The sequence below is a fragment of the Stegodyphus dumicola genome, chromosome 4, assembly GCF_044657685.1.
Source record: "Stegodyphus dumicola isolate Sdum_Otavi_A_Nest chromosome 4, ASM4465768v1".
In the NCBI taxonomy this organism is placed as follows: Eukaryota; Metazoa; Arthropoda; class Arachnida; order Araneae; family Eresidae; genus Stegodyphus; species Stegodyphus dumicola.
This window is the reverse complement of record NC_140771.1, coordinates 18232140-18258094: the sequence shown is the minus strand read 5'-3', so window position 1 is coordinate 18258094 and position 25955 is coordinate 18232140. Positions and strand designations below refer to the sequence as shown.

General features: G+C 32.9%; 1 protein-coding gene across 1 annotated transcript in view; it reads left to right on the top strand.

Annotated features, from left to right (window-relative positions):
- Nucleotides 1-25955, top strand: part of LOC118197079 (uncharacterized) — a 305624-nt gene that overhangs the window by 265234 nt on the left and 14435 nt on the right. The window contains exon 2 of the mRNA XM_085814603.1: nucleotides 10031-10125. Within this exon, the coding sequence (XP_085670729.1) occupies nucleotides 10031-10125 (95 nt within the window). The remainder of the gene's footprint in view (nucleotides 1-10030; nucleotides 10126-25955) is intronic.

Genomic DNA, 25955 nt, shown 5'->3' with positions numbered 1-25955 from the left:
GAATTTTGCGTCGTTAATCATAAACGGCCATATCACTTTTCACATTGTTGCCACCAAATATTATCGTTCTGTATTATTTTAGGGTAAATTAAATAATGAAGAATCTGCATGCATGTATGCATGTTCCTCGCACTGTGAAAAAACGACGATACCTAGGGCTATCAAATTTGGAATTAATTAATTCTCTAGCCGAACATGTACAATTGGAAGCCCGAAATTTGAATTTCGAATTCTATATTTCATATTTTGTAAAACATTAATGAATTTTTGATTAACAGAGTCAGCGATTTGAAAGCTCGTAGTGGAAACTCTGTATGGAATAAAACACTTTTTATCCATGGCGCATTTATCGGAAGTTATAAAGGTACGCTGTTTTAAAATATTTTATGAGCTTGCTGTTGAATTGAATTTAACATGGCGTAAGTGCGAAGAACGGGATTTTTTAACTTTATATTTAATAAATAAACAAGATACGATAGTTGGTATTTATATTTGGCCTAATAATGAAATAATATGGCCTAATAATGAAAAAAAATGTTTATGATCGAAACTGATTTTATTGTTTTTCGAAATGATCTCCGTGAAGATCAATACTGCATCAACCGCTTCTTAGGGTGTCACAAATTGCTGACCATGTAATTTATCTTTGGCGTACGGGAATAAAAACGACATTGGGTGCCAAATCAGGGCCGTACGGCGGATGACCTATCAATTGGATGTTTTGGACCTTCAAATATTCCCTTTTTTGAGCCGATGTGTGAGAACTCGCATTGTCATGAGGAAGTATGATTTGCCCCCTCTTCTGCTTCATTTGAATTTCTCCGATGACTTCTGGCAAACAAATGGTCGTGTACCATTCGGAATTAATCGACCTGTTTTGCTCTAAGCTGCCACGTGTGCCGAAGAAACAGGCAACCGTTTGTTCCGATGTGCTTTTTCCGCGAACAACTTTTCGGGGATTTGGCACATCTTTGAAAACCCATGCAGTCGACTGGTGTTTCGTTTCGGGCTCATATGCATAGATCCATGATTAGTCGCCTGTGTAGATGTTATACACAGCCTTTGATGCACCTTAAATGTATTTTTGCAACATTTCCTTGCACCAATCGACACGAGCATTTTTTAAGGTGTTGCCAGATTAAGCGGGAACCAACACGAACAAATTTTCTTACAGCCAAATGTTCATGTGACATCTTATTGATGCTTGTCATACTAATGCCCAAAGATGCCTCAATCTCACGGTCTGTCACATGACGATCTTGCTTTATCAATTAATGCACAGCATCGATATTTTCTGGCACGACAACCAATTTTGGTCGACCTTTACGGAATTGGTCCTGGAGCGAATGTCGACCACGATTGAAACTTCTATACCAATTTTTTACAGTGCTGTAGAATGGTGCTTTATCGCTGTATAAATCATCGAAGCACTCTTTTCTTGATAATCCACGTCGAAAGTTATGAAAAAAAATCGCACCAAAATGTTCACGACTCAGTTCCATTTTTTGCCCAAGATGAAATTTTCAGTTTACTGTAAACAACACAAATCACATTAAAATGGCAAAACATTCTGAAGAAGTTATGGTTAAAAATATGAAACTTTCCATTGGAAATGTCTGCGGTCGTATAACAACCCTTACTGTTGCCAAGGCCAGAAATATAAATAGCAACCTTCGTATTTAATAAATAAAATTAACACCAAAAACGTTAATAGTAAGAAGACAAAATGAAATTTGCAAACCGCCATACGAAGAATCTGAACATTGATATGTTGAACTGAGAAAAGACTGAAAAAAAAAAAAAATAATAATAATAATGCTAACACTGAACACTGCGTCGGGGATTCTAAAAATATGCTGCTATAATTTTTTTTAAATTTTGTTGTTGATTTGTATATGGCGTCAGTGTGAAGAAAACGATGCTTAATAATATATATATCTATATATCAGATATTTGAAATTTCTATATTGTGGGAAAAGTCGTGCTTAAGCTTTAGATGCATCTTTGATGTCTCTCCACTAACCTTTACGCTTGACAGGTGTTGAGAAGCCAAAACCATTTCATCAGAACTGAAAAGTTTTTATTACAAAAAGGCCTTTGAAAGTCAAGGTGCAAACATTCGAAACAATGAGACATTTCTCAGTACGACTAATCTTAGAGAACCAGAAAAAAAGCATTCACTGTTGTTTTTTTTTACTTATCACGTGTTTGTCACAGTCCAGTAACTTTAATGCTCGTCAAAAATTATTGAAATACCATGGTCTAAAAATCGTAGCTATGTATGTATGCGCAGCAGTTTATTGTTCCATTACCGAAACGTAATAATACGACTGCGATTTCTGCTTACATTTACATTTCCTAGCAAATACAGTTATATCTTATTGGATAAAATCTATCCACACTGCTAACAGTGTACCCGGAAATGCTTTCTTATTTTTAGGTAGAATTGAGACAAAATTAATAGCTGTGAAGCACGTAATACTTTGGCATATTAATGGCTGCCCGAGTATCTGTTAGAGATATAGCCTTGTGAAGTAGCTCTAGCCTTTCCTTGTAGCCTTGACGAAACTGGCTGTATTAAACAAAAGATCAAGTCTTCAGCTAATATGTTTAACTGCTCTATTGCTAGGATCTTTGAGTTCTGCGCCAACCCTAGAAGAAAATACATTATTTTTATTAATGATGTAATGGTATTGTATTATTTGAAAACTCTACTATTGCATATTTTGACAAAAATTGTGTAGTTCAGTTTTGAAATTTTAGCTCTATATCGCTTTTAGTTTGAATTCTGAAAGAATTTGAATTTATCGTTTGGCATCATATATGTATTATAATCTCATCTCTCTGCTATATCACCTGATGCCAAACGATATTTCTTCGTGTATTTGCAGTTAATTACGATGGAATTAATTATGAACTAATCTCTAAAACAACGAAAGTAATTTCTGACTTTAATAAATTTTTTGTAAACATTGAAAACGAATTCTTGTAATTTTCAGCACTATTAAATAAGAAAACTCACTTTCATTCTCGGATTCCATCTTGCTGTAAAAACAGGAAAATGTAAAACATCATTCTGTAAAACATCATTCTCGGATTGCTGTAAAAACAGGAAAATGGAAATTTTGAAGTTCTAACAAACTTCGAGATATCAAAGATTTTAATTTATGGGTCTTAATTCAGGTGTAACAAGTAGAAATTTCGAAGTGAATGTACATGAAACAGATGCAATCATGATTTTGCATTACTATTTTCAAGCTAACTCAGTACAAGATATTCAAAGAACGTACGATAGTTTTACACATAAGTTATTTAGTGTGGCGCAGCCATTTTCTTTCGAATATTCTTTTTCTCTACGTAAAAACTAGGCGATCTAGTTATGTTATCTCAGTTAGACTCCAAATATACTATTTCATGAATAAGAAAAGGATATTAAATGAAACAAAAGGCAATTATTTCTTTAGTTTCTATGTTTTCTCTTTTAAAGCATTTTTTATTTATTTATTTTTATTGAATGACGTACGTTTCCACGCAAATATGGACATCTGGAATGGCAAATTTGGAATTTCTTTTATTATCTATTTCATATTTTATAAAACTTTAACGAATTTTTCATTAACAAACTCAACTATAACCATTACATTCTTCATGTAGCTTCTTTTAGTCAAATTATAAAACTGCTTGTAGTTCAAAATTTCGAATGTAAACATAATCATTTCTGTCAAATTACATCACATTACATTTTTACAAGCTGAAATTCCTTTATAAATTATATTCTGTAAATGAATTCAATGTAGATAAAATAGTTACTTTATTTATAATAATTATATTATTAGCCCAAAAGGGCGTTCCCTCGAATGGGCTATTAGTCTGAAAAAGGAATTTTGCGTCGTTAAACATAAACGGCTATATCACTTTTCACATTGTTGCCACCAAATATTATCGGTCTGCATTATTTCTTAAGAAATTAAATAATGAATAATCTGCATGCATGCATGTATGCATGTTTCTCGCACTATGAAAAAGCGGCGATACTTAGGGCCATCCAGTTTTGAATAATATAATCCTCCACCCGAACATACGCACGACCAAATCTTGAATTTTGAATTTTATATTTCGTATTTTTTAAAACTTTAATGGATTTTTAACAAACTCAACGATATGAAATCAGTGGCAACACTCTACGGATTAAAACATTGTTATCTCCAGCACGCTATACTGTGTATCGTAAATTTTAAAGATATGCTGTTTTTAAATATTTTGTGATTTTTCTTTTCATTTGAATTTTGTATGGCGTAAGTGCGAAGAACATGATATTTAATTAATAAAGTTAACACACAAAACGTTAATAATAAAAGCAAAAAAAAAATTTTTTTGCAAGCCATCTTACTAAGAAAACTGTATATTGATATGATAAACTTAGAAAAACCTAAAGAATAGAAAAATGCATAGCAACACTTAACGCTTCATCAGGAAATCTAAACGCATGCTGCTTTTAAACGTTTTGTAATTTTGCTGTTGAATTGTACAAAGCGCGAATTGAATAAGTGCAAAAAAAATGGTGCTTGATAACAAATCTAAAAAAACAAAAAGAAATGAGTTAGAAGAAGTGAGTGCATTAGCAGACTGATAGACTGCGGGCTTAGCGAGAGGTAGAAAAACCTTAACAAACCCTTTTGGGCCACCGTTAAAATCTGAGCCCTCTTAGATTTTTCTTTTCTTTTCTATTAAATTCAATGGAGTTCCTTCATACATTTACTTAGCTAGGAAAGCAATGCGATATGTGAGACAGAGTTCCCTTAACGCTGCAATTTAAAATGTATTTTTCCAGCTATTATACAGCGGCCGAGCGGTAAAGTCGCTGAACACTGGTAGTTCGGTCCGAGGTTCGAATCCCGCGGACGGGCTGGCTGCATGGGCGTTTTCGTGGTTTTCCCCATGTGTAACGTGTATACGAGCCAGTTTCCCTTAAGTCCTCCACGAAGGCATCCCTCCTCTTAGGCAGATAGCCCTCGAGGCTTTGCCATAATCACACACACACCAGCTATTATACATATTCGAATAAAATCGCAAAGTGCTATTATTATATATATATATATATATATATACAAAAACGCAGCGATACGACTGCTTGAAAAACATTCTTGATGTTGTAGGAAATCTTTTATGCTTTGAAAATAATATTCCATTTCAGGGAAAGGGGAATAAAAATGTCAGAAGAAATTACAATGCATTTTCTGAAACACAATCTTAAATATAGAGATAAAAGAGAGTATTTTAAAACCGTGAATCAGAAGTCTGCTGCTGGTGAATTTCCCATCCAAGGAAATGGAAGATTCAGAATCAATAAATTAGATTACCTGCCATTGAAAATGCGATTTATTTTGATGCAAAGATAAATACTTAAAGCGAAAGTGCTTAAAGATGAAATTTAATGCTATGTCAAGAAACAATGAAGCTTTCGATAAATTCTATTTTAAAGAACTCTGCAACTTTCTCTGTATTATGATAAGCTAAAATATTGTCAGGACTTATCGACAGTAGCGTTTATCTTTATTTATTTTCTATGGTGGATATTTCTAACGCTTACCCTTAACAAATTTGAATTGATTTGTATTGAAAATACTAGTTAACTAGTAAAAAAAGCGAAGTTTATTAGAACAGAAGGGCAATTAGTCTCGAAATGGCATTTTGCGTCGAATCGCTATTAAACGGATATATCACTTTTCAAATTGTTGCCACCAAATATTAACGCCATGTATTATATATAAACGAATAATGAAGTATCCGCTTAAATGTATATGTCTATTGCTTTGTGACAAAACAACGATATCTAGATCCATCTCATTTTGAAAAATGTTGTCCTCCACCAGAATATGGGCACCTGGAACCCTGAAGCTTGAATTTCGAATTTGTTTTATTATCTATTTCATATATTTTAAACGAATTTTTGATTAAGAAACTCAACTATTTCGAAGCGAGCAGTGGCAACACACTGAACGGAATAAAATAATTTTATCTCCAGCGCTCAAGCTTGTCTATCGGAAATTCTAAAGATATGCTGTTTTTAAATATTCTCTTGAAACGTGTATGCATGTGTATATGAAAAAAAGTCTCTTTAGGCCTAATATAAAATCTGAAAGTTTTCAATTTTTTTGAAAAAAATTTAAAGCGGTTATTATTGTCTGCTCGGTTTTACAAAGAATGATCTCATTTCCTTATTTTTTAGAAATTCATTTTTACCTCTTAACCTAAAAGGAATGGAAATTCGAATAAACTTTATGTTAAACATGTTCCACAAGTTTCTTTCTAGGTAAAATACAATTAAGTCTTTTATGATACTGGCATCGTTTATTCATTCGTTATATTTATTTTTAATTTTTAATTTGATCTTATGCTTGAATATTTCATATGTGATTTATCTTCACTGTATGTATAAGCAATTATAATTATAAAATTTGTATTATAAATTTTTCACAAATTTTCGCGATTAGATAATTTAAAACTTGTTACATTAAATTTTCAAATAATATGATGAATATATTTTCGAAAACTTTGATTTAAGTACCCTACTTTAAGCAATATATTTCTTTTCTGTTGTAGTGGCACTATTAACAGTTGATAAAAGAGTTATCTTAATTTTAAAAGAAGTTCAATCTTTATCAAACTAGAAACCTATTGCCATTCAACGCAACATAAGATATTTTATTTATCTTCACAATTAAAGCATTATATTATTTTGAGCTACATAAAAACTTTATGTATATTTTGGTAATATTGTGATGCTTTTTTGGCAACAAGTTTTATTAGCATTTATACCATTAGTGAGATTATTAGAGGATGTCTTCTTTGTATCCTTTGCTTGATGGATTTTCTATACAAATCATATAAATGTATAAAATTCTGCGATAACATCTAGATAAAATCTCAGTATACGATACGGCCTTGGTGCTATTTTGGATATTGTCACCAACACCAAAACCAATCGCTTACTGCTTATCATAATGTCGCTAAAAGTCGCCAAATCCTATGTGTACCGTATACTGGGATTAAACCTAACATCTATATTGTAATGTATTTATTTTTATTTAAAATTATTACATTTTTATTTAAAAGTTTGTAGAAACATTAGATATTCTTTTGAAGCAGGCAAGATGAAAAATTAGCAATGCCTTCGCCGGGAATGGAACCACGGACCTCTGAAATACCGGCTCAGTGTGCTGACCACGCTAGGAAGGTGGGAGAAATACCTTATAAGTTAAATAATTAGTTACATTAAATAACAATAGTGAATAATATTTTTGTATGAAACGAGAATGGGAAATTAATATAAATTATTTCTTGTTGTTTGTATTTTAACAAAATTTTATTCTTATAATTTAGAAGTTTTCCTGTCCTCTTTTAGCCCACATATACCGTATAAATAATAAATATCTTTAATTGTAAAAAAAAACTGTTTCGATTTTTTCCTGGATATTTATGCTATATCGTGTGTTAAGAAGGCTATAAATAATCAGATTTAACCTTTCCTTTTAACTTTTTTTATACTTTTAGTAACAAATAAAAAATAAACCTGCTTTTAGTAAGTTATTTTAAAATTACTTGCTTGCTTTTTAGCCCAAAAGGGACGTTAGCCCCGAAGGGTTCGAAGTTTCGAAGCGGCATTTAGCACTGAGTCACTACAAATGCCTGAATCACTTTTCAAATTGTTGCCACCAAATATTATCGCTCTGTATTATATTCAAAGAAACTAAATAATGAAGAATCTTCATGAATGTATGTATTTTTCTCGCATTGTGAAAAAACCAATGGCACCTAAAGGCATCAAATTTTGAATAACATAGTCCTCCACCCGAACATGAGCACCTGGAAATAAAAGTTTTCTTCATAGTTACGCTATGATCGTTTTGACGTTCTGCAGTTACTTTGAGAAAAAACATATTGATCAACTGGGGGGGAATAAGAATCAATTTTAATGTCTTGATCTAGGATGTAAACCATAATCTGTCAATTTCAATTCTTTTTCTAGTTCATGTTCTCAGGATGATTTTATTATATTTTATAACATTTAACATTTATTTTATTGTGATTTTCAAATGCAAAAGGAATACGAAACACTCATACTTTTGTACTCAACACCATATTAATTCTGTTAGCTGTAATCTATCGATTTCAAGTAAGCAATATTTTCACGATTATACCTTTAATACCTTTTTTAGTATTTTATTGTAATGGGTAACGACTGCGCCAATTCGTTAAAATGGTTTTATAAATATCAACTGTAGCATTTAATATAGCCTTATAGAACTGCATAACACTTTTATAAATATTAACTGTAGCATTTAACATAGCTTCATAGAGTTGCCTAACAATTTTGTAAGTATCAAAAGTAGCATTTAACATAACTTTATAGAGCGGCGTAAATTTTTTATAAATATCAATTGTAGCATTTAACGTAGCTTTATAGAGCTGCCTAACATTCTTATAAATATCAACAGCAGCATTTAACATAGCATAGAATTACCTAACATTTATATAAATATCAACTGTAGCTAACATACTCGTGGCGATAAAACTTAACCAGTTAACTGTGTCGCCCTCGTTTAAGAGTGCGCAACGTTTTGTGTCGCCAGAATCGATCCATGAAGAGCATATTCGTCAATCACAGAGTAAGTTGCGCTAGTAAGATATTGGATGAAAAAGATGAGTTTATTTTATAAAATTGAAAATTTTATTACTAATATTTACTTATTTGGTTAACATAAGCATATATTACATACATATTAAACTAAAAACGCAATCAAATAAATGAAATGTTATACATATAAAAGTAAGAATTTAAATTCCTGCTGTGGAGTGATATTCAGCAAAACAGGGTACTATACACAATGGGACTTTGCAAATCGAACATCAGTAACGCGATTCCTTCCTGATCTTACGTTTGTAGCAATGCGAACACCTTCGCGTAGGTTTTTTTTTTTTTTTTTTTTTCTGTTTTCAATGTTCCTGGTATATAAGGAACGTGATTCCCGCCTAATTGGCTTATATTAAGTCTAAATGACCGAGTTTATGTCGATTTATTTCTTTCAATTGGATACGTCGCAAAAGTGTCTTCAATAAATTTGAGCAAAAAGTTGATACGCGATAATGTTCCATTATTTTCTTTATATAATATGAATGCATTCAGACACATAATGTCTAAGAAATGGAGAAATATCTTTTTGGTAGCACTTTTTGACTCGTTTTCTTGCTGTGGTATACGCTATGATAATTCCATCGCTCATATCCACGCCACCCATTTTTTTTAATTACAATCAATCACTAGCTCCGGCTTCTTTGTTATTATTTTTCTTTTCTCTGTTTCTATTACGTTGTCATTATGTACAGTACTTACTAAATAAACCTCCTTCTTATCTTTCCATTTTATTATACGCATGACGAGTATACTCGTCAAACACAAAATCGTGGCGCTTCTCCATGGCGAGTATACTCGTCAATCACAGTTAACTGGTTAAAATAACTTTCAAATTCGACTTTAAAACTAAGCCTAGTAGTCAAAGGTTACACAACTGATTTCAAATGCTGAGTTGGCTCAGAACTTAAAAGAAAGCTTAGCAATTACTAGCTTAGCAATTAAGTGTCGTAGGAATAACGCAACGCCGAAGAATTGCAAGCTTATTAGAGCTAACGAAGCCTAGAAACATGGTCTCGAGAGGCAGAAACATGCTCTATCTTTATCCAAAACCCTCGATTTTAATATTCTCGAACTGATTTGCATTCTGGTGAGTAAATGGAAAGCTGAAAATCATATAGAATGGTTAATATATAACTAGCTTGAAACTAAATATAACCCTTCAGCTTGACGAGCTATTTCTGTTGATATAATTAGGGCCACGACTCTTTATAATTTTAATAAATGTAATAGATTTTTATTAAATATTCTACTCTTAGGAAAAGTACCATGTCTATTTTTATCTTGTATAGATAACTTTTCTGGAATTTCATATATATTTGTTTTCTTTTCTTGCAGAATTACTTTAGATACAGAAAAGCCAACGAAAGTTATAGTTGAACCTGTACAGACACCTCCAAAAGAATATCCAGGCGAAACGGAAGAAGAGAGAGGTAATGTTTTTTTTTCTTACTAGCATACAAGTATCTTTTCATATTTTTCTTTTTCGGTCACGTATAGTTTCATCGCGTCGGAGGAAATGTACAAGACAACAAAATGCATTTGGTCTCTGATGGTATAACCTAAATTGAATTTATGATTTCTCTTTCTTTCTGGAGGGAAGATGTTTTGTAAAGCAACTTAAATTTAGCATCATGCTGTTCAGAAGAGGAATCGCATTTTGCTTTCTTTCAAATACATGAAATTAGTTGCAGGGTATGTCCGTTTCACTAGCAAATAATTAATTTTAGCGAAATAATTCCACTTTATCAAGTCTGTTAATTTTTCTTTTAAGTAATGATTAATTAGTGACAAGGCAGATTCAAATGGATCGTCTAGCATTAATGTTACTAATTTTTTCAGCAAATTGTTAATTAAAAATACTTTTTTCAGTATTTCATTCCTAGGTTTTTTTTCCCTACCAGATAGTGCTTCCATTTATAGAACGAATAAAATCTTAAAAAAAAAAAAAAAAAGGAATAAAACCTTGAAATCTTTAATTAATTTTTATGACTTTAACATTCTCATCTTTTTTTATTTTGTTGTTCTTTAATTGTTTTAATACGAATATTGGACTGATTTCTAAAGCAGGATAAATCTGAATTGCCGTAAATTATACTTTCGTAAAATGGAGATCGATAGCTCAATGGTGATAGTAAATGCATATTTTTGAGCCAAAAGTGTATTTTATGGCAGTCAATTTATTTTTTTAATACAAGGAAGATTTCGCATATTTCTAATTATTTTTATAACTGATACGTTGGTTATGGGCGTTTTGGTGGTTTTTCCCATGTGTATTGTGTATACGAACCAGTTTCCCTTAGAAAGTCCTTGAGGGCTATCTCCCTCCTCTTATAGGGAAATAGCCGTCGAGGCTTTGCCTTAACCCTTTCAGGGGCGATGGTTTCGCCTTGAAACCGCATTTTCAGCATTTTTTTAATTTTAAAAATTCGGTTTTTTTGCTCAAAACCGCTGCTAAAATTAAATTACTTCTTAAAGCTGATAACAGATGGCAGCAGCAAACCTTTCCAGGCATCCATTCATTGATACGAATCATTCAAAAATAGCTTCTTTTGCACACTACTTTTTTGACCCATTTTAAAAACAAAAAACCTAAAAATTTTTAATTTTTCCACAATATATTTTATAAGCAGGCATCAATGAGTAATGAAATGTCCTTAGTTCACAAAAAAAAAAAAAAAAAGTAATGGAACCCTTTTAATTTTGAATGTTTTCTTTGCGGTTTCAGTATGAAACCACCGCCCCTCTGGGACATCGAAGAAACGATCAGATGACGCAGTCGCGAGATTTTTTGCAGTTGTGTTTATTGCTTTCGGATCACTGCTGTAAACAGTTGCACAATAGCTTCATTTGAGTGGCTTCAAAGATGAGGATTTATGGAGCTTTTGAGAGAGGGAAAACATTTCTTATTTTTTACAGAGACACAGAGCACACTGAAAAACACTCACAGTTGCGTTTTTATTATGCTTCTCTTAGAGGTCGCTTTTCTCATGCTTCTAGTTCATAGTAAAATAATTGTATGCATCTTAATTTATTTTATTTTTACATATAATTTTCTTAGTTTTAAACATAATTTTTAAAAATATTTCATAGTTTTATGCAAGTAATTTAGTGCATTATTAGTTACTTTTTGTCTCATACTTTTTTGTTTCCTGTTTTAAATTTTTTATTTATAATTAAAAATGCATGTTTATGCAAATATTACTTACTTCATTAGTTGTTCAGTAATTTACTAGTATAATCTGCCATTTAGGTTACGTTCAGATACTTTTCAGCAAAGTAAAGATATAGATATATAAGCAAATGTTTAGTCTTAAATGCTCTAGACGGGCGCTGGTTTCAAGGCGAAACCGGTCCCCTTTCCATAAAGGGGGGCGAAAAAAATTTTTTTAAACTCATTTATGTTGTCTATAGGACCATTGCATGTCATTATGCTTAGTTTTTCATAACTTTTAAAAAATCATAACATTGCGCCCCTTAATCACATAAACCAAACAAAGCATTATGGAAGAATCCCGAAATAAAAGATAATTCAGAGAAGCATAATCTAATAGATACGAAATTTTTATATTTCCTAAGATAAAGGCGCTGAAAACAAGCTGGTGACTTAAACACCAGAGCTCAGCCCCTGTCTTAGGAGGTTCGGACCTCCCTTTCAAGGTTTTTAGAACTGAAACTCCAGGGCCAATCCCTCCCGGTCGCTGCAGAGGGAGAAACTTCCCTCTAAGATTTAATTCATCGGAGAAGAGACCGACGGGCGACCATCACGAAGAGATCCACAGGGCCGATCTCAACTCCCACTACTCAAAGATTAATTCCCACGAGCGGGGTCACCACTCCCTCTCGCGGTACTACGAACAAGGACATATATATTAAAGCACGAGATCATACGTCCCTCTACACCGACCGAGAAAAGCCAGTCCCTCTCAGACGGTCTTCGCTATCCAGTCATGTCTGGAACCTTTTGTCCCCTCGGCCAAGGTTCCAGACAAGACAGTACCAGTACGGTCCCTGTTAAGCCTAAACCTATTACCATCGAATATACGATGATTCTAATCTATGTGAAGTCTGATTATTTGCTCTGCAGACCGAAGCTGTCTAGACACAAGTCTAGCCGGAGGAGGGCGGGGACATCTGATGTCTAACATAAGTAAGCAGGTGTATGTCCCACGGCCAGCTGACTTTGTTTGCGACTCTGCCTACCTTGACTTTCCACCCAAATATGATTGCCTGTTACTCAAGTTATACATCTTCGTCTTTGGGTGGGTGCTAATACACCTTAAATTAAAAAAAAAACCTATCGTAAACGGCCTTTTGACATATTATGAATGAATTGGTTAGAACTCTTAACAGTTGACACCAGAAGTGATTAGATCAGAGTCAGTGTCCCACGGCCCACTCTAATCCAGAGCAACAGCTCTTAGGGTCAACAAGAGAGCCACCCCGGGACTTTATGCTGAAACCAAGCTGCAGCATGCAAAATATTAGTGATGCGATCAATTTGTGGCATGAGATAGTGGTAGTGCCAGTGTTTGAAACCTAAACAGCCGTTTCTAAAGCTAGGCATTAGCTGCCGGTGCAACTGTGAAATAAAAAATCTGAAATAGCCTGGATTTTTTTCTTAAATAGAAAGTCCTTGTTGTAACCGAGAAGAAGCATTTATCGGAAAGTTATTAGGAGATTACAGGTAAAGTAAAGTCAGATACAGGTAGCCGAATGGCTAAATATATACTCTTCTATTCCAAATGCAACACTTTCTAAGCGCAAAGTTCGATCTCCAGAAGTTTCAGCAAAGTACTGAGTAAGGATTCTACGACGATAATTGGAAACCGACATCTGCGCTGAGGTACAAGACGGCGCATGACTTTACTCCGATTCAGCACTTTTCTTGCTGTAACCATTACAATGATGTCATAATCTGCTGTCCGCAGAAGGCTTCGTGAAGGAGACTTTTGTGAGAAAAGACATCATGTGTGTACCTCCCATGTTTCCTTGTCGAAATTAGAGACTGCACTGAATGTGTCTGTATTTTAGCTGGCCAGTCTAGTAACTGAGGAAAGTATTCTTCACGAATCGTTCTAGATTTAGTTTGCAGAGTGATGGTGGGCTTTGTCTGTGATGAACAGAAAGCGAAATTTGTCATCATCTATCATACGTCCTTAAAAAAATCCTTTCGGAAGGGTAGTATCAGCGTTTGCAGCGAGATTTCTTTAAGCGGCCACACAGAATTCTATGTGTTTCCACGTAAAAATGTTACTGCTGAAACGTATATATACGACATCTTATGTACGCCTTAATGTAGATACAAATAGCTGAATTCTCTTTCTTCAGGAAGACAGCATTACACCGTATGGACCTTCGGCTATATCTCTTTAGTTCTGTAGTAGAAGGGTATCTTCTGCAAGAAATAATAATGCGTACGGAATGACCAACTTAATTAAAGACTTCAGCGGGTTTTAATTCTATAGACCGCATTTGAATACTTTAGGGAGTCATGATGCTACTCTTAGTCCTTCATCTCAGAATCTTGATGTTCTTAAAAAAGCCTTGCAAAACTAAAAAGGGGACTATTCACCGTGGCCGTTTCGCCGTGGCAGTTTCGATGTGGCCGTTTTGCCATCGGGACGTTTCACCGTCAGGACGTTTCGCCGTCAATATATATTATTCTTTACATGACTGTATTATATCTTGCCATATAATATTAAGTTGATTTAGTTGAATAATTCTGTTTACCTATTGTATATTTAAGAGATGTTTTTCTTTATATGCCTATATTACATCATGCCAAATTATATTATTAAGTTTAAATAATTTCAGAACTTTGTTTACTTGTTAGAATAATTTGAAATAGCGTATATTTTCAAATAACATTATCTGAAACTTCATTTTGATTGATTAAGTGGCTATTATCGCTAGTGTTTCATATATCGGGGAAACGTTTTGTGGCCATTCTGTATGTGGGCAATTTAACAGAGAGTATGAATTATATATGAGTGTGTAAGCTTTTATAAAAACGCATGTTTTAGCAAAATATATTTTGCACCTGTTCTGGTCTTTCGAAATGCTTAAAACTGATTTATACGCTCGACCGTACTCAGGCCCTATTGATATATTGTATTGATATATTCGCATCTCGTGTTTAAGGGGCCAACTGCATTAAAACGTTGATAGCTTCGGCTATATCTCTTAAGTTAAGTTTAGTTTAGTTCTTTATCTCAGAATTTAGTTCAAAACCCGAGTGTTTGGCTTTATTGTAAAACTCCAAGACGGAGTTCTGTTAACTTTTATCTGAATAATAAAGGGTTATTTTACCCTTTGTGCTTGTTGTTTCATCTACACGAAGCGATTATTTGCTTAACAATTCTTATGATTCTTCACTTTCTACAGTAACTGAGAAATGCACAAGTGAGAATCCCACAAACCTTTTCTATATTATCAAATTATTTAACCTTCTGCTATCAAAATTAAAACCTGTAGACGTAGAATTCGAACTTTTTTGCATTTATATTTAAAGACTGGGCCTTTCTTATCAGTAACTGCAGCGGAAAATGTCTAATATCCACACAGTCTTTAAGTTGTCAAACTTCCTTTTACTAAAACCTTTATTCAATGTCTTACTTTGCATTACTTTGCATTTGACTTTATAATTGTCTGGTAGTTTTATCATCTTAACTTTTTTATGTTTTGCGTCTGGATTAGAGAATGTGAGGTATTTTTCTAAAAGTGATAGATACTGAAGAAAGCCTTGAAATTCTTGTAAGTTAAAAAAAGTGTAAAGAACAATCGAATTACACCTTTGAGATGATTTCCCTGGAGTTCCTTAACTGCCTTAGAGTATCCAAACTATTCTTGAGCTGTAAAAGAATTAGGAAGTTTCTTTCTGAAGTTGAGGGTTCACGACACTCATCTTCTTATCCAGAAACTTTAAACCAACTAAGAATTGTCGCTTATTTCTTCTTTTTAAATAAAACTTCTAAATTATTGAATTTTTTTTTCATCAGGAAATGGAAAGCTGTGATAAAAATTATCAAGATAAAATATTTTAAGTCTTCGCTAGAAGTTAAAGAGAAGTTTAAGGAGAGATAGCAGTTTATATTGGCGGCGGCTTTGTACTAATTTCGACAGTTAAATTCGCTTATAACAATGATTACGTTTTTCCTGAATTCAAACTGTTTAACATAATAGGTGTTTCGAAGAGGTTAAACTTGAATTCTATTCAATCAAAAATAAAAACATTAGATTGTTAGAGGAGAAATATTCTTTTTAATTGAAAAATGCTTCTTTGAAAAGAAGCATATTTTTCAAAGAACTATTTTTCTTCGCTTTTTATATTTCTTCCCTTAAATAATAATCTAATTTTGGTGTCATTATTTAGAAGTTATAGCAGTTCAGTTTCTTATTATGGAATTAATTTAAGTAATGCTAAATGTTTTTATTTCTCTGTCTTTTTATTTTATATATTATTTGTAAAACTGGATGAGAGGCTTTTATACACACACAAATTTCGTGGATTTGGAGTGTTTGATGAGAACACTTGATGAAAAATCAAAACACAATTCGGTACTTTTCCGTTTCGCCGGCGCAAATCTCGCCAAGCAGACTTTATTGGCGACAACACACGGTATATACATAAGAAATGTTAACGTATGGTAGTTCTAAGGAATTTATATTTTGAAGACATAAACATTTTAATATTGTTTAAATTTTTGTAAAAAGAAAAGAAATAAAGACAATAAATCTGTAAAAAGACATTAATTTAAGAATGTACTATGCTTTCCTGGTTCATCATCCTGATTCGCCGCTTCGTATCACGTGACTCCAAGTGATCTCATCTCACGTAAACTATGCTACAAAAATCTAATTCTGTCGGTTATTATCTACATTAATTTCAAGTTAAATCTGAATTCGGAATACAAGTGTAAATGCAAGAACTATTTCAATTCGTACGAATAGCTTGCTCAGAAATTATGTAAAACCGCAGTGCGTTACTTCGCTAGTGCATTCGCATTAGAATTGATTAATTTAACCCTTGATTGCGGTGTGATTTCATCCTAATTGACTTAATTACCACGAATGGCCTTAGGGCATAAAATTGAACTATCTGGTAAAACTCCTATCTAATTGTATGCCAGTATTGAAAGAAACAATCAATCTGATTAGAAATGGCGGCGATTTGTTTTGAAAATGAGGCGTAAAAGGTTATCAGCGAGGATATTCTGTTTGGCATCGGTTGTACCATTATTGGCGACTTTATCGTCTGCGCCGGCAAAACGGAAAAGTACCCACAATTTATTCGGCATTATTGTACAGGACAGTCCAAAGACGGGTTACAGTCGTCGGAAAATTACGATAAACACGCTGAACCTATCAGCAGCACAGGCTTCAAGCTATCAGGCTATGGCAAAGCACTGAAGTACTGCTGTAAGACAGCTTCATGGCAAAGCAGTAAAGTACTGCTCTCGTCTCGGTCCATCGCTCTGAAGCTAATTTGAGCTTAGAACTCTCAGGATAAAACTACTATTCCGCTTACAAGCAGGTTTTATATAGCTTTTGACCTGCCTTCGAGAACATTCTGGGGAAAATTGGTAAGAATTCGTTCTAGAATGTCTTTGCTCCGTCTGCGGCATATCGGCAATTCTGTTGCCAAATGGGCGATTTCGCACCAAATCTGGCCAGCCTGCCTTTCCTTGCCATTTTCTGTCAACCCTAAAGCCCGCTTATCTTACCGCAGCTGGGCATTTTGCGATAATATCATATAGTTTTTCTGTTAATTTTGCATCTGGAGAAAGAAATACCATTTAGTTATAAGTTTTAATTAAAATTAAATTAATTAATAATGAATTAAATTTATTTCTCATTTTTAAAGTTAAAAAAAATCAAACTAAGAAACTTAAATTAAATTTAATCTATTCTTCTCCACAAATTTCTCTCCAACTGTTTTGAATATGTGCTGTCACAGTGTCTACATAAAAGACTTACAGTAGTGTACAGCTCTTTAACATGAAGGATTTCACTTATGTTGGAGAAATTGCGGCAGACTTCGGGCTGCCTCCAGATGAAGATTCATGAAGAATCGCTCTATGAACTGAATCTTGACATCATCCCTGTCTTACTGTGTCCAAAAATGGTGTTTCCGACTCCACAATATATATATATATATATATGCTGCTGTCTGTTGAAGAGAAGCGTACAGTTCTTTGCCAAGTGTAGATCACCTGCTGTATCAGGCAGCTTAGATGCTGTTTATCTCGAAGATGTGTTTCCAGACGCAACAGCGAGGTACTAAGAGACCTCCGTTCCTGTTATGCCACATATTGATCCAGGTGTGATATCCCTTCGATAACGTCAGCCTGACCTCATGGTGACGATATCTGTATTTTGAAAACTGGTACCATAGCATGGATGCCAACATTTGAGATACGTATAACCACCAAACTACCTCCGCTTGAGAGAAGCCTCAAGCTTACCGATGGCTCTCCTTCTCATTGTACGCTGGGGAGACATTGTCTAAACGATTAAGGTAACTCATTTCAACTGAAATAGTTTTTAGAGATTCGGAAACCGGACACTGTCACGTTTTTTTTAAAAAAAAAAAAAAAAAAAAAAAAAAAAAAAAACCGCACTTTTAACATTTCAACTGGCATTAGATTGTAGAGATATTAGGGTTTTTTTTTTTTTTTTTTTTTTTTTTTTTTTTTTTTTTTTTAAAAGCAGGAGAAGTGAAAAATTAGCAACGCCCTCGCTGGTAATCAAACGATGGACCTCTGGAATACGCGCCCAGCGAGCAGACCACTATACTACGAAGGCATGCTTTCTAAGAATGCGAGAGGAATACCTTATAAGATATTTACATTACATTTGCAAATCCCGAATTATATATGCCACCGATTTTTAAAACATTAATGGTAGCTCTTTCGGATTATTGCAAAATATGCGTTTGTAACACTAATTTTGGACATTAATCCGTTACTTAAATATGAACATAATGTAAACATATATTCGACTACACATCTTTGTAATTTTCTTTGTACAGTTTATTAGGCTTTTTCTTATTTTAATTTACCAGTTATTATGATTTAGATCGGTACTTTTCCGTTTTGCCGGCGCAGGCGATAAAGTCGCCAATAATGACACAACTAGTACCAAACGGAATATCCTCGCTGGTAACCTCTTACGCCTCATTTTCAAAACAAGTCGCCGCCATTTCTTATCAGATTGATTGTTTCTTTCAATACTAGCATACAAATTACATAGAATTTTTACCAGATAGTTCAATTGTATGCTCTAAGACCATTCGCGGTAATTAAGTCAATTAGGATGCAATCACACCGTTCACCCGAAGGCGAAAATATAGAAAAGGTAAGTTCAAGAGTTAAACTCATCCATTCTAATGAGAATGCACTAGCGAAGTAAAGCACTGCGGTTTTACATAATTTCTGAGTAAGCTATTCGTACGAATTGAAATAATTCTTGCATTTAAACTTGTATTCCAAACTAAGATTTAAGTTGAAATTAATTTAAATAATTCCTGAGAGGATTAGATTTTTGTAGCGTAGTTTACATGGGATGAGATCACTTAAGGTCACGTGATACGAACCGGCGACTCAGAATGTTAATTCTTAAATTAATACCTTTTTACAATTAATTGTAAAAAGGTATTAATTTAATTATTAAATTGTCTTTACTTATTGGCTTTTTACAAAATTTTAAACAGTATTAAAATGTTTATGCCTTCAAAATAAAAGATTCTTAGAATGAACATTTGTTAACATTTTCTATGTGCATACTGTATGTCATCGCCAATTAAGTCTGCTTGGCGAGATTTGCCCCGGCGAAACGGAAAAGTGCCTTTACATCTTTACTATAACCTCTCCTTTTCCGTTTCCTCGTCAGAAATGTAAATCAGTTACAGAGTGTTTAAATTGAGTTTTCTGAATTGTAAGACAAAACGTGTTTCTTCTGCTTCTCAAAGCCACGTTACCAGATTTTTGCCAGCTTTGATAAGTTCTTATCAGATTGATTGTTTCTTTCAATACTAACATACAAATTACATACATTAATCGTCTTTAATCGCATAACGTCTCTTATAAGTTTGACGTTACTTTTGTACTGCCAAAGGAAGTCGAACTTCTTAATTATGTTTTAAATATGTAAAAATATGTTTTTTGAAATATTCTTCAGTATATTTAGTTAATAGTAATTTATGGTTACAGCCGAAAACATCGCGGCAAAAACATCGCGGACGATAACGTCGCGGAGAAAACAACGCAAGGCGAAAACGTCGTGCTACAAAACATCGTGGGAGAAAACATCGCAAAGAGAAAACATCGCAGTTCGAAAACATCGTGGTACAAAACATCGTCGTCGAAAATAAAGCGGTTCAAAAACTTCGCAATTTAAAAACATCGTCGTCGAAAATATCGTGGTAAAAAATAAAGTATCTGCAAATCATCGCTTGACGATAACATCGCAGACATGCTTTTTTCATACATGCTTTTCTCAAACATGCGTTAATAACTGTAAATGGATATTCCCATAATGATTTGTGAGTGCAAAATTGAAAGAAGGATAATTTTTACTTTCACATTTTTTTATTAACTAATAATTTTTTTCTGAAAAAGTAAGAAGGAAACTTAAGCATAGCAAATTAATGCAACTTATAGCAATTAATAGAATTTTAAACCAACATAGTTAACTAACAAAGGCCATTAATAAATAATTTTTATAAAGTTTTTACTGGTAATTTTTCGTGAAAAGTATAATCTATAAGTTGCTTTTAATTTTCTATGCTTAAGTTTCCTTCTTACTTTTTCAGAAAAAATTTATTAGTTAATAAAAAATGTGAAAGTAAAAATTATTCTTCTTTACATTTTGCGCTCACAAATCTTTTTGGGAATATTCATTTACAGTTATTAAAGCATGTATGGAAAAAGCATGTCTGCGATGTTATCGTCATGCGAGGATTTGTAGATACTTTATTTTTTACCACGATATTTTCGACGACGATGTTTTTAAACTGCGAAGTTTTTGAACCGCTTTATTTTCGACGACGATGTTTCGTACCACGATGTTTTAGGACTGCGATGTTTTCTCTTTGCGATGTTTTCTTCCACGATGTTTTGTAGCACGATGTTTTCGCCTTGCGTTGTTTTCTCCGCGACGTTTTCGTCCGCGATTTTATCGGCGGACACCTAATTTATATAACAGTGTAAGTAATATACCTTACCTTATCGAATTTTTAATTGAGCTAACTTATACATTAATTTAATTAAAATGTAAAATTAATAAATTTAAAAATAAGTAATGATAAAGTAATAAGTATAATGAAAATTAAATGCATCATTAATTAAAAAATTTAAATTATTTGTAATGCACTGATGTCTAGTAAAATATATAATTAATTTTGCAGCAGTGGTTATTTTATGCAAATAATACATCATACAGCTTTTAAAAGGAATAAAATACATTCCTTTAAGCAGAGTGATGATGAAGCAGCATATCTTTAATTAATACTTTCAACTCCTAAAGAACTACAGTAAATAATATTGCTACGAAAGCGAATCTTCCTTTCTGATTGTTAGAAATTGTAAGAAAGTAGGAAGTACTTTTTGCCGTCATGCATGAAATTTTAACAAGCATTTCTCTTTCATAATTGCTAAAGAGCGGAAATGACGAGTAGTTTTAAAAGTAAGGATTATCTGCGAAATTCTCTGCTTCAACATTAGTTATTACCATGGTAACAAACTGTTTCTAGTCTAGACTGCTCTTTCTGACGTATAGAACTTCAGTTTTCTAGTTTAATTGTGGTATTTGAATGCAGAGACACACAAATTATATTTCACGTTTCTTAGAAAGATTTAAAAAGTTCACATTCGATGCCTGTTTGAATATCTTTAATTATCATTTCATTCGATATTCCTTAGAAACCTGAATATTGTAATGTAGAATGAAATTCAATTAAGTTTCCTTTTCAAAAATTAATACTGTCCACTTTCATTCGAAAAAAAAATATTTTGTTCAATTAAAAAAGCAGTCTGCTTATATATTTTATCTTTATTTGTAGTCTCGTGTGCTTCATTCAGTAGTTTCTTGATTTTTTTTCGGGGGGGGAGGGAATACTTTCAAACAAATAATACTAGAGACTTTAAATTCTTATAAAAATTGATGGAAGAATAGGATCACTCAGAATAATATTTTAAATTTCTTCCTAATGATATTGGTTTCATTTCTATTTCAATCAATCCAAGATTTAAGAATAAGATCTTCCGAGTCCAAAAATTGAATTACAGAAACTTTTACAGCACTCAAACCTGGGTTTTTCACAAATTTTCTAATAATAAATCTCTCATCACGTTTAGTTAACTTTCTCGCTCGACCTTTTTTTACCTTGTTTTCAATCCGATTTTCTTCTTTAAAGCCTTTTTTTCACATACTGCACTGTAAAATGGGATAAATTAACTAATTTAGCGATATTTCGAATAGATTTACCACTACTATGGTGAAAAATTATCATTTTTTGAATGCTGTTTGTAATTTCTTTACGATTGCGACCTATTTTTCAATAATAAATAGAATATTATGAAGTAAACAATAAAAAATTAAAGCAAGCGATTTTTTAAATACCACCACAATGCAAAAATTAAAAAAAGCAGAAAACGATAGTTCTAATTTTTTTTAAACGATAATTCTAATTTTGATTTCATCCATAAATATTTCAGTGTACGAAGACTTTTGTGAGATAAAATGTTTATCATTTTTTGATTATTAATTTCTTAAAATAAAGTTTCGCTATATTTTAAAAATATTTCATGTAATTTTGTTACGAATAGATTATAGATCTGTTTTTTAAAATATAATTCAGAAAGTCTACTTTTAATTTATGGATAGAGCCCTATTTCAATGAAAATCATAAGTGTACGAACACTTTTGGGAGCCACTGTAAATTTATATCAATTGAAAAATTATCTAATCGTTGCCACATGTTCTATTCAAATACTATAATAAATCTAAAACGATGTATAAAAGAAATTAAGCAAAAAAAAAACAGTTTTTCATAGACGATTCAGTATTTCTCATTCAATTAATTCAGTTCTCACTTCGCGACAAGGCAAAAATACATAAAAACTCAAAATATCTATATTGAAAATTAGGAAGTAAATTTTAAACACTTATTTCCTCAAATAAATTCCAGAATAGATTAAGCATGATTTAATTCGCAATAATAAATTAAGGCGTTATCTTTATTATTGCGAAGCTTACTTTCTCTAGATTCGCAACAAATCTACTATTCTATTGTTCAAAAAACCATTGCCGCCATTGCAAAAGGCTTATCGGCACTTAAACAACGTTTAAATTGTTAATAATTCTAAAAATATCGCATGCAGATTTACTAAAGGCGTAAAAACCTTAGCCGGAAGATAAGAACATAATTAAATCATTTTTAAAGCAAAAAGTGCCCAATTTACAAACATATAAGAATAAAGAAACTCAAATTACTGAACCAAGTAACAGAGTGGATATATATATATATATATTTGTGCGGCCAATTGCAACTAAAATCGAGGTGCACATCTACATGCTATGGCAGTGCTGTATACCAAATTTCAATGTTCTGAGGCTACTCGTTTTTGAGTTATGCGAGATACATACGTACGCATAGACGCGACGAAAATTTCTCTTCAGAATTCATTTTAAATCAGTTTTATAATTTTTTTTGGAGGGAAAGAGTCCTTTATTCTGTCCTCACGAGCCCACCAGCGGCCGAGCGGTAAAGACGCTGAACACTGGTAGTTCGGTCTGAGGTTCGAATCCCGCGAACGGGCTGGCTGCATGGGCTTTTTCGTGGTTTTCCCCATGTGTAACGTGTATACGAGCCAGTTTCCCTTAGAAAGTCCTCCACGAAAGGCATCCCACCCTTTAGGCAGATAGCCCTCGTGTGCTTTGCCATAATTAAATACACCAACACACCAACATTCTGTCCTCACGTACGGATGCCACGCAAAAATATCGTTAAATTGCATTCGATAGCGGTGAAAATGCATATTTTCGTTTAAATATGATGCCTGAAGTTTTTCGGGATTACAATACTTCCTTTTTACTTCGTACAAGGAAGTAAAAAAACCGTCTAGGAATTATTTTATGATTATTTCATTCAGCTACAGATTACACAATTTTCTTTCTAGAATCTTATTTCTGTAGCTGCGCTTCTACATTAGATTGAAAGAAACATTTCCTAAGCTGGATTATAGACTTGAAACATCCATATAGAAACTCGTCATATTTTGTAAGCTGATGTTTTTATTCCTTCTGAAACAAAACTCCTTCCAGATTCTGAGCACTTAATCCCCTGGGGACTGAGAAAAGAGCATATGTCATGAAAAGGAAAAATGACTCCCAAATTCATCCCAGAAGATTCTTCAACGAAGAAAAGTGTTTTGTTTCTTAGTCTGTGGCTAAACTCTGGCAAACAGTTCAAAGCTTCGAAAAAGTTTCTTTCTAAACGGAGAGCAATAGTGGTACATTTAAGTCAAGTATAAAATACCACAAATCTTTCGTTCCAAAAGCATTCTGAAAATATAAAATAATCAAATAAGTTGTAACAAATTATAAGTGTTTATTGATGCTGGTTAAAGAATATCTTTGGTTATTTTAAAAGATTTCAAAACGTCGTTATCCTGACGAATTCGTATTGAATGCTAAGAAATATCTCTTAGTTTACAAATGCGTAATTTTTAAGACATTAAAATGTGTTGACCAACTAAAATTAATATAGGGTCACATAGAAACAGGTACAGAAATTAAACTGTTACTTAAAATTCAGTATGAAAAGTTCGGATATCGCCATTTTATTTATGCGTTTACTCATACCAGTGATTACATTTTTTATAATATCCTAATACCTTTTACGGTGTATTCGAAGCCATTTTTATGGCTAATCAACAACTGTCGATTCGTAGACACTCTTTTGAAAAGCAGTCATATGGTCAGATTCCAAAAGAGCACTTCAAACCCTTCTGAATAATCAAAAGAGTTCCCAAAAGAATCTTCAACTGTAGGCCTTTGCTTAAGGCACTGGCACAAAGAATTTCTTTCCAATGGATTCCAGCCCACTGTGGAATTATGGGCAAGGAAAAAGCTGATACTAGATAAGAAAGTAACTTAATTAAACTTAGTTAAAATTAAAACATTCTTTATCATCTTCACTCCCCAAAAAAAGGTTTGCGAAGTTTGAGCCCAGGTTTGACGGACTTTACATTGTCAAATAAATACGAGAAGACGCGTTTTATTTAAAGGCCGAAAATGGCCAACAACTGGTTGCAAGTATCGATCAGATTAAGCCGTGTTATGCAAGACATTAATCGCCTGTTTTCGACTAAATTGTTTATTAACCTGACTCTTAAAATTTCTTAAACAGGACATGATTCAACATGCTGTGGATAAGAGATGGAGGAATCTGGGGGAAGAAACAATTTTCATTGCCAGTTTTCCAAGAAAGACAGCGATAGCCCTATTTAGAAATCTGATTTTACATGACGGTTTATGAGACTACCTCTATAAAATTTGAGGAGTGGATTCCCCAAACTGTGCTTTGTGATTCCAATCAGGCTATATCTTTGAACATTTAAGCAATTGTATTGCACTTTAATGGTATGAAGACATTGCTTAAAACTACTGGAGAATATTTACTACGGGAACTAATGGCTTAAGCGCTAATGTTTGGCATTTGTAAAATAAAATTTAAAAAAAAAAAAAAAAAAAAAAAATGAAAGCTTTCAGATTTTACATTACGGCCAAAAGGGCGTTTTTTAACGTTTTGCATGTTACCTTTATTTATTAAATATCATGTTCTTCGCACTTAAACCATAAAATTCAGTTCTACAACAATATCGCAAAATAATTTTAAAATGAGCATATCTTGTAGAATTTCTGTTACACAGTCTCGCGAACTGGAGATAGAAATGTTTTTTTTTTTTTTTTTTTTTTTTTTTTTTTTTTTTTACAGTGTTGTCATCGCTCGCTTTGAAATCGTTGAGTTTCTTAAAGAAAAACACATAAATATATGAAATAGATAATAAAAGAAATTTCAGATTCCTAATTTGGGCTTCCAGATGCCCATATTCGGGTGAAAACGTACGTTATTCAAAACTGGATATTTCTAGGTACCGTTGTTTTATCACAATGCGAGAAACATACATACATTTATGCAGATCCTTCATTATTTAATTTCTTTAAATGTAATACAGGGTTCTAATATTTGCTGGCA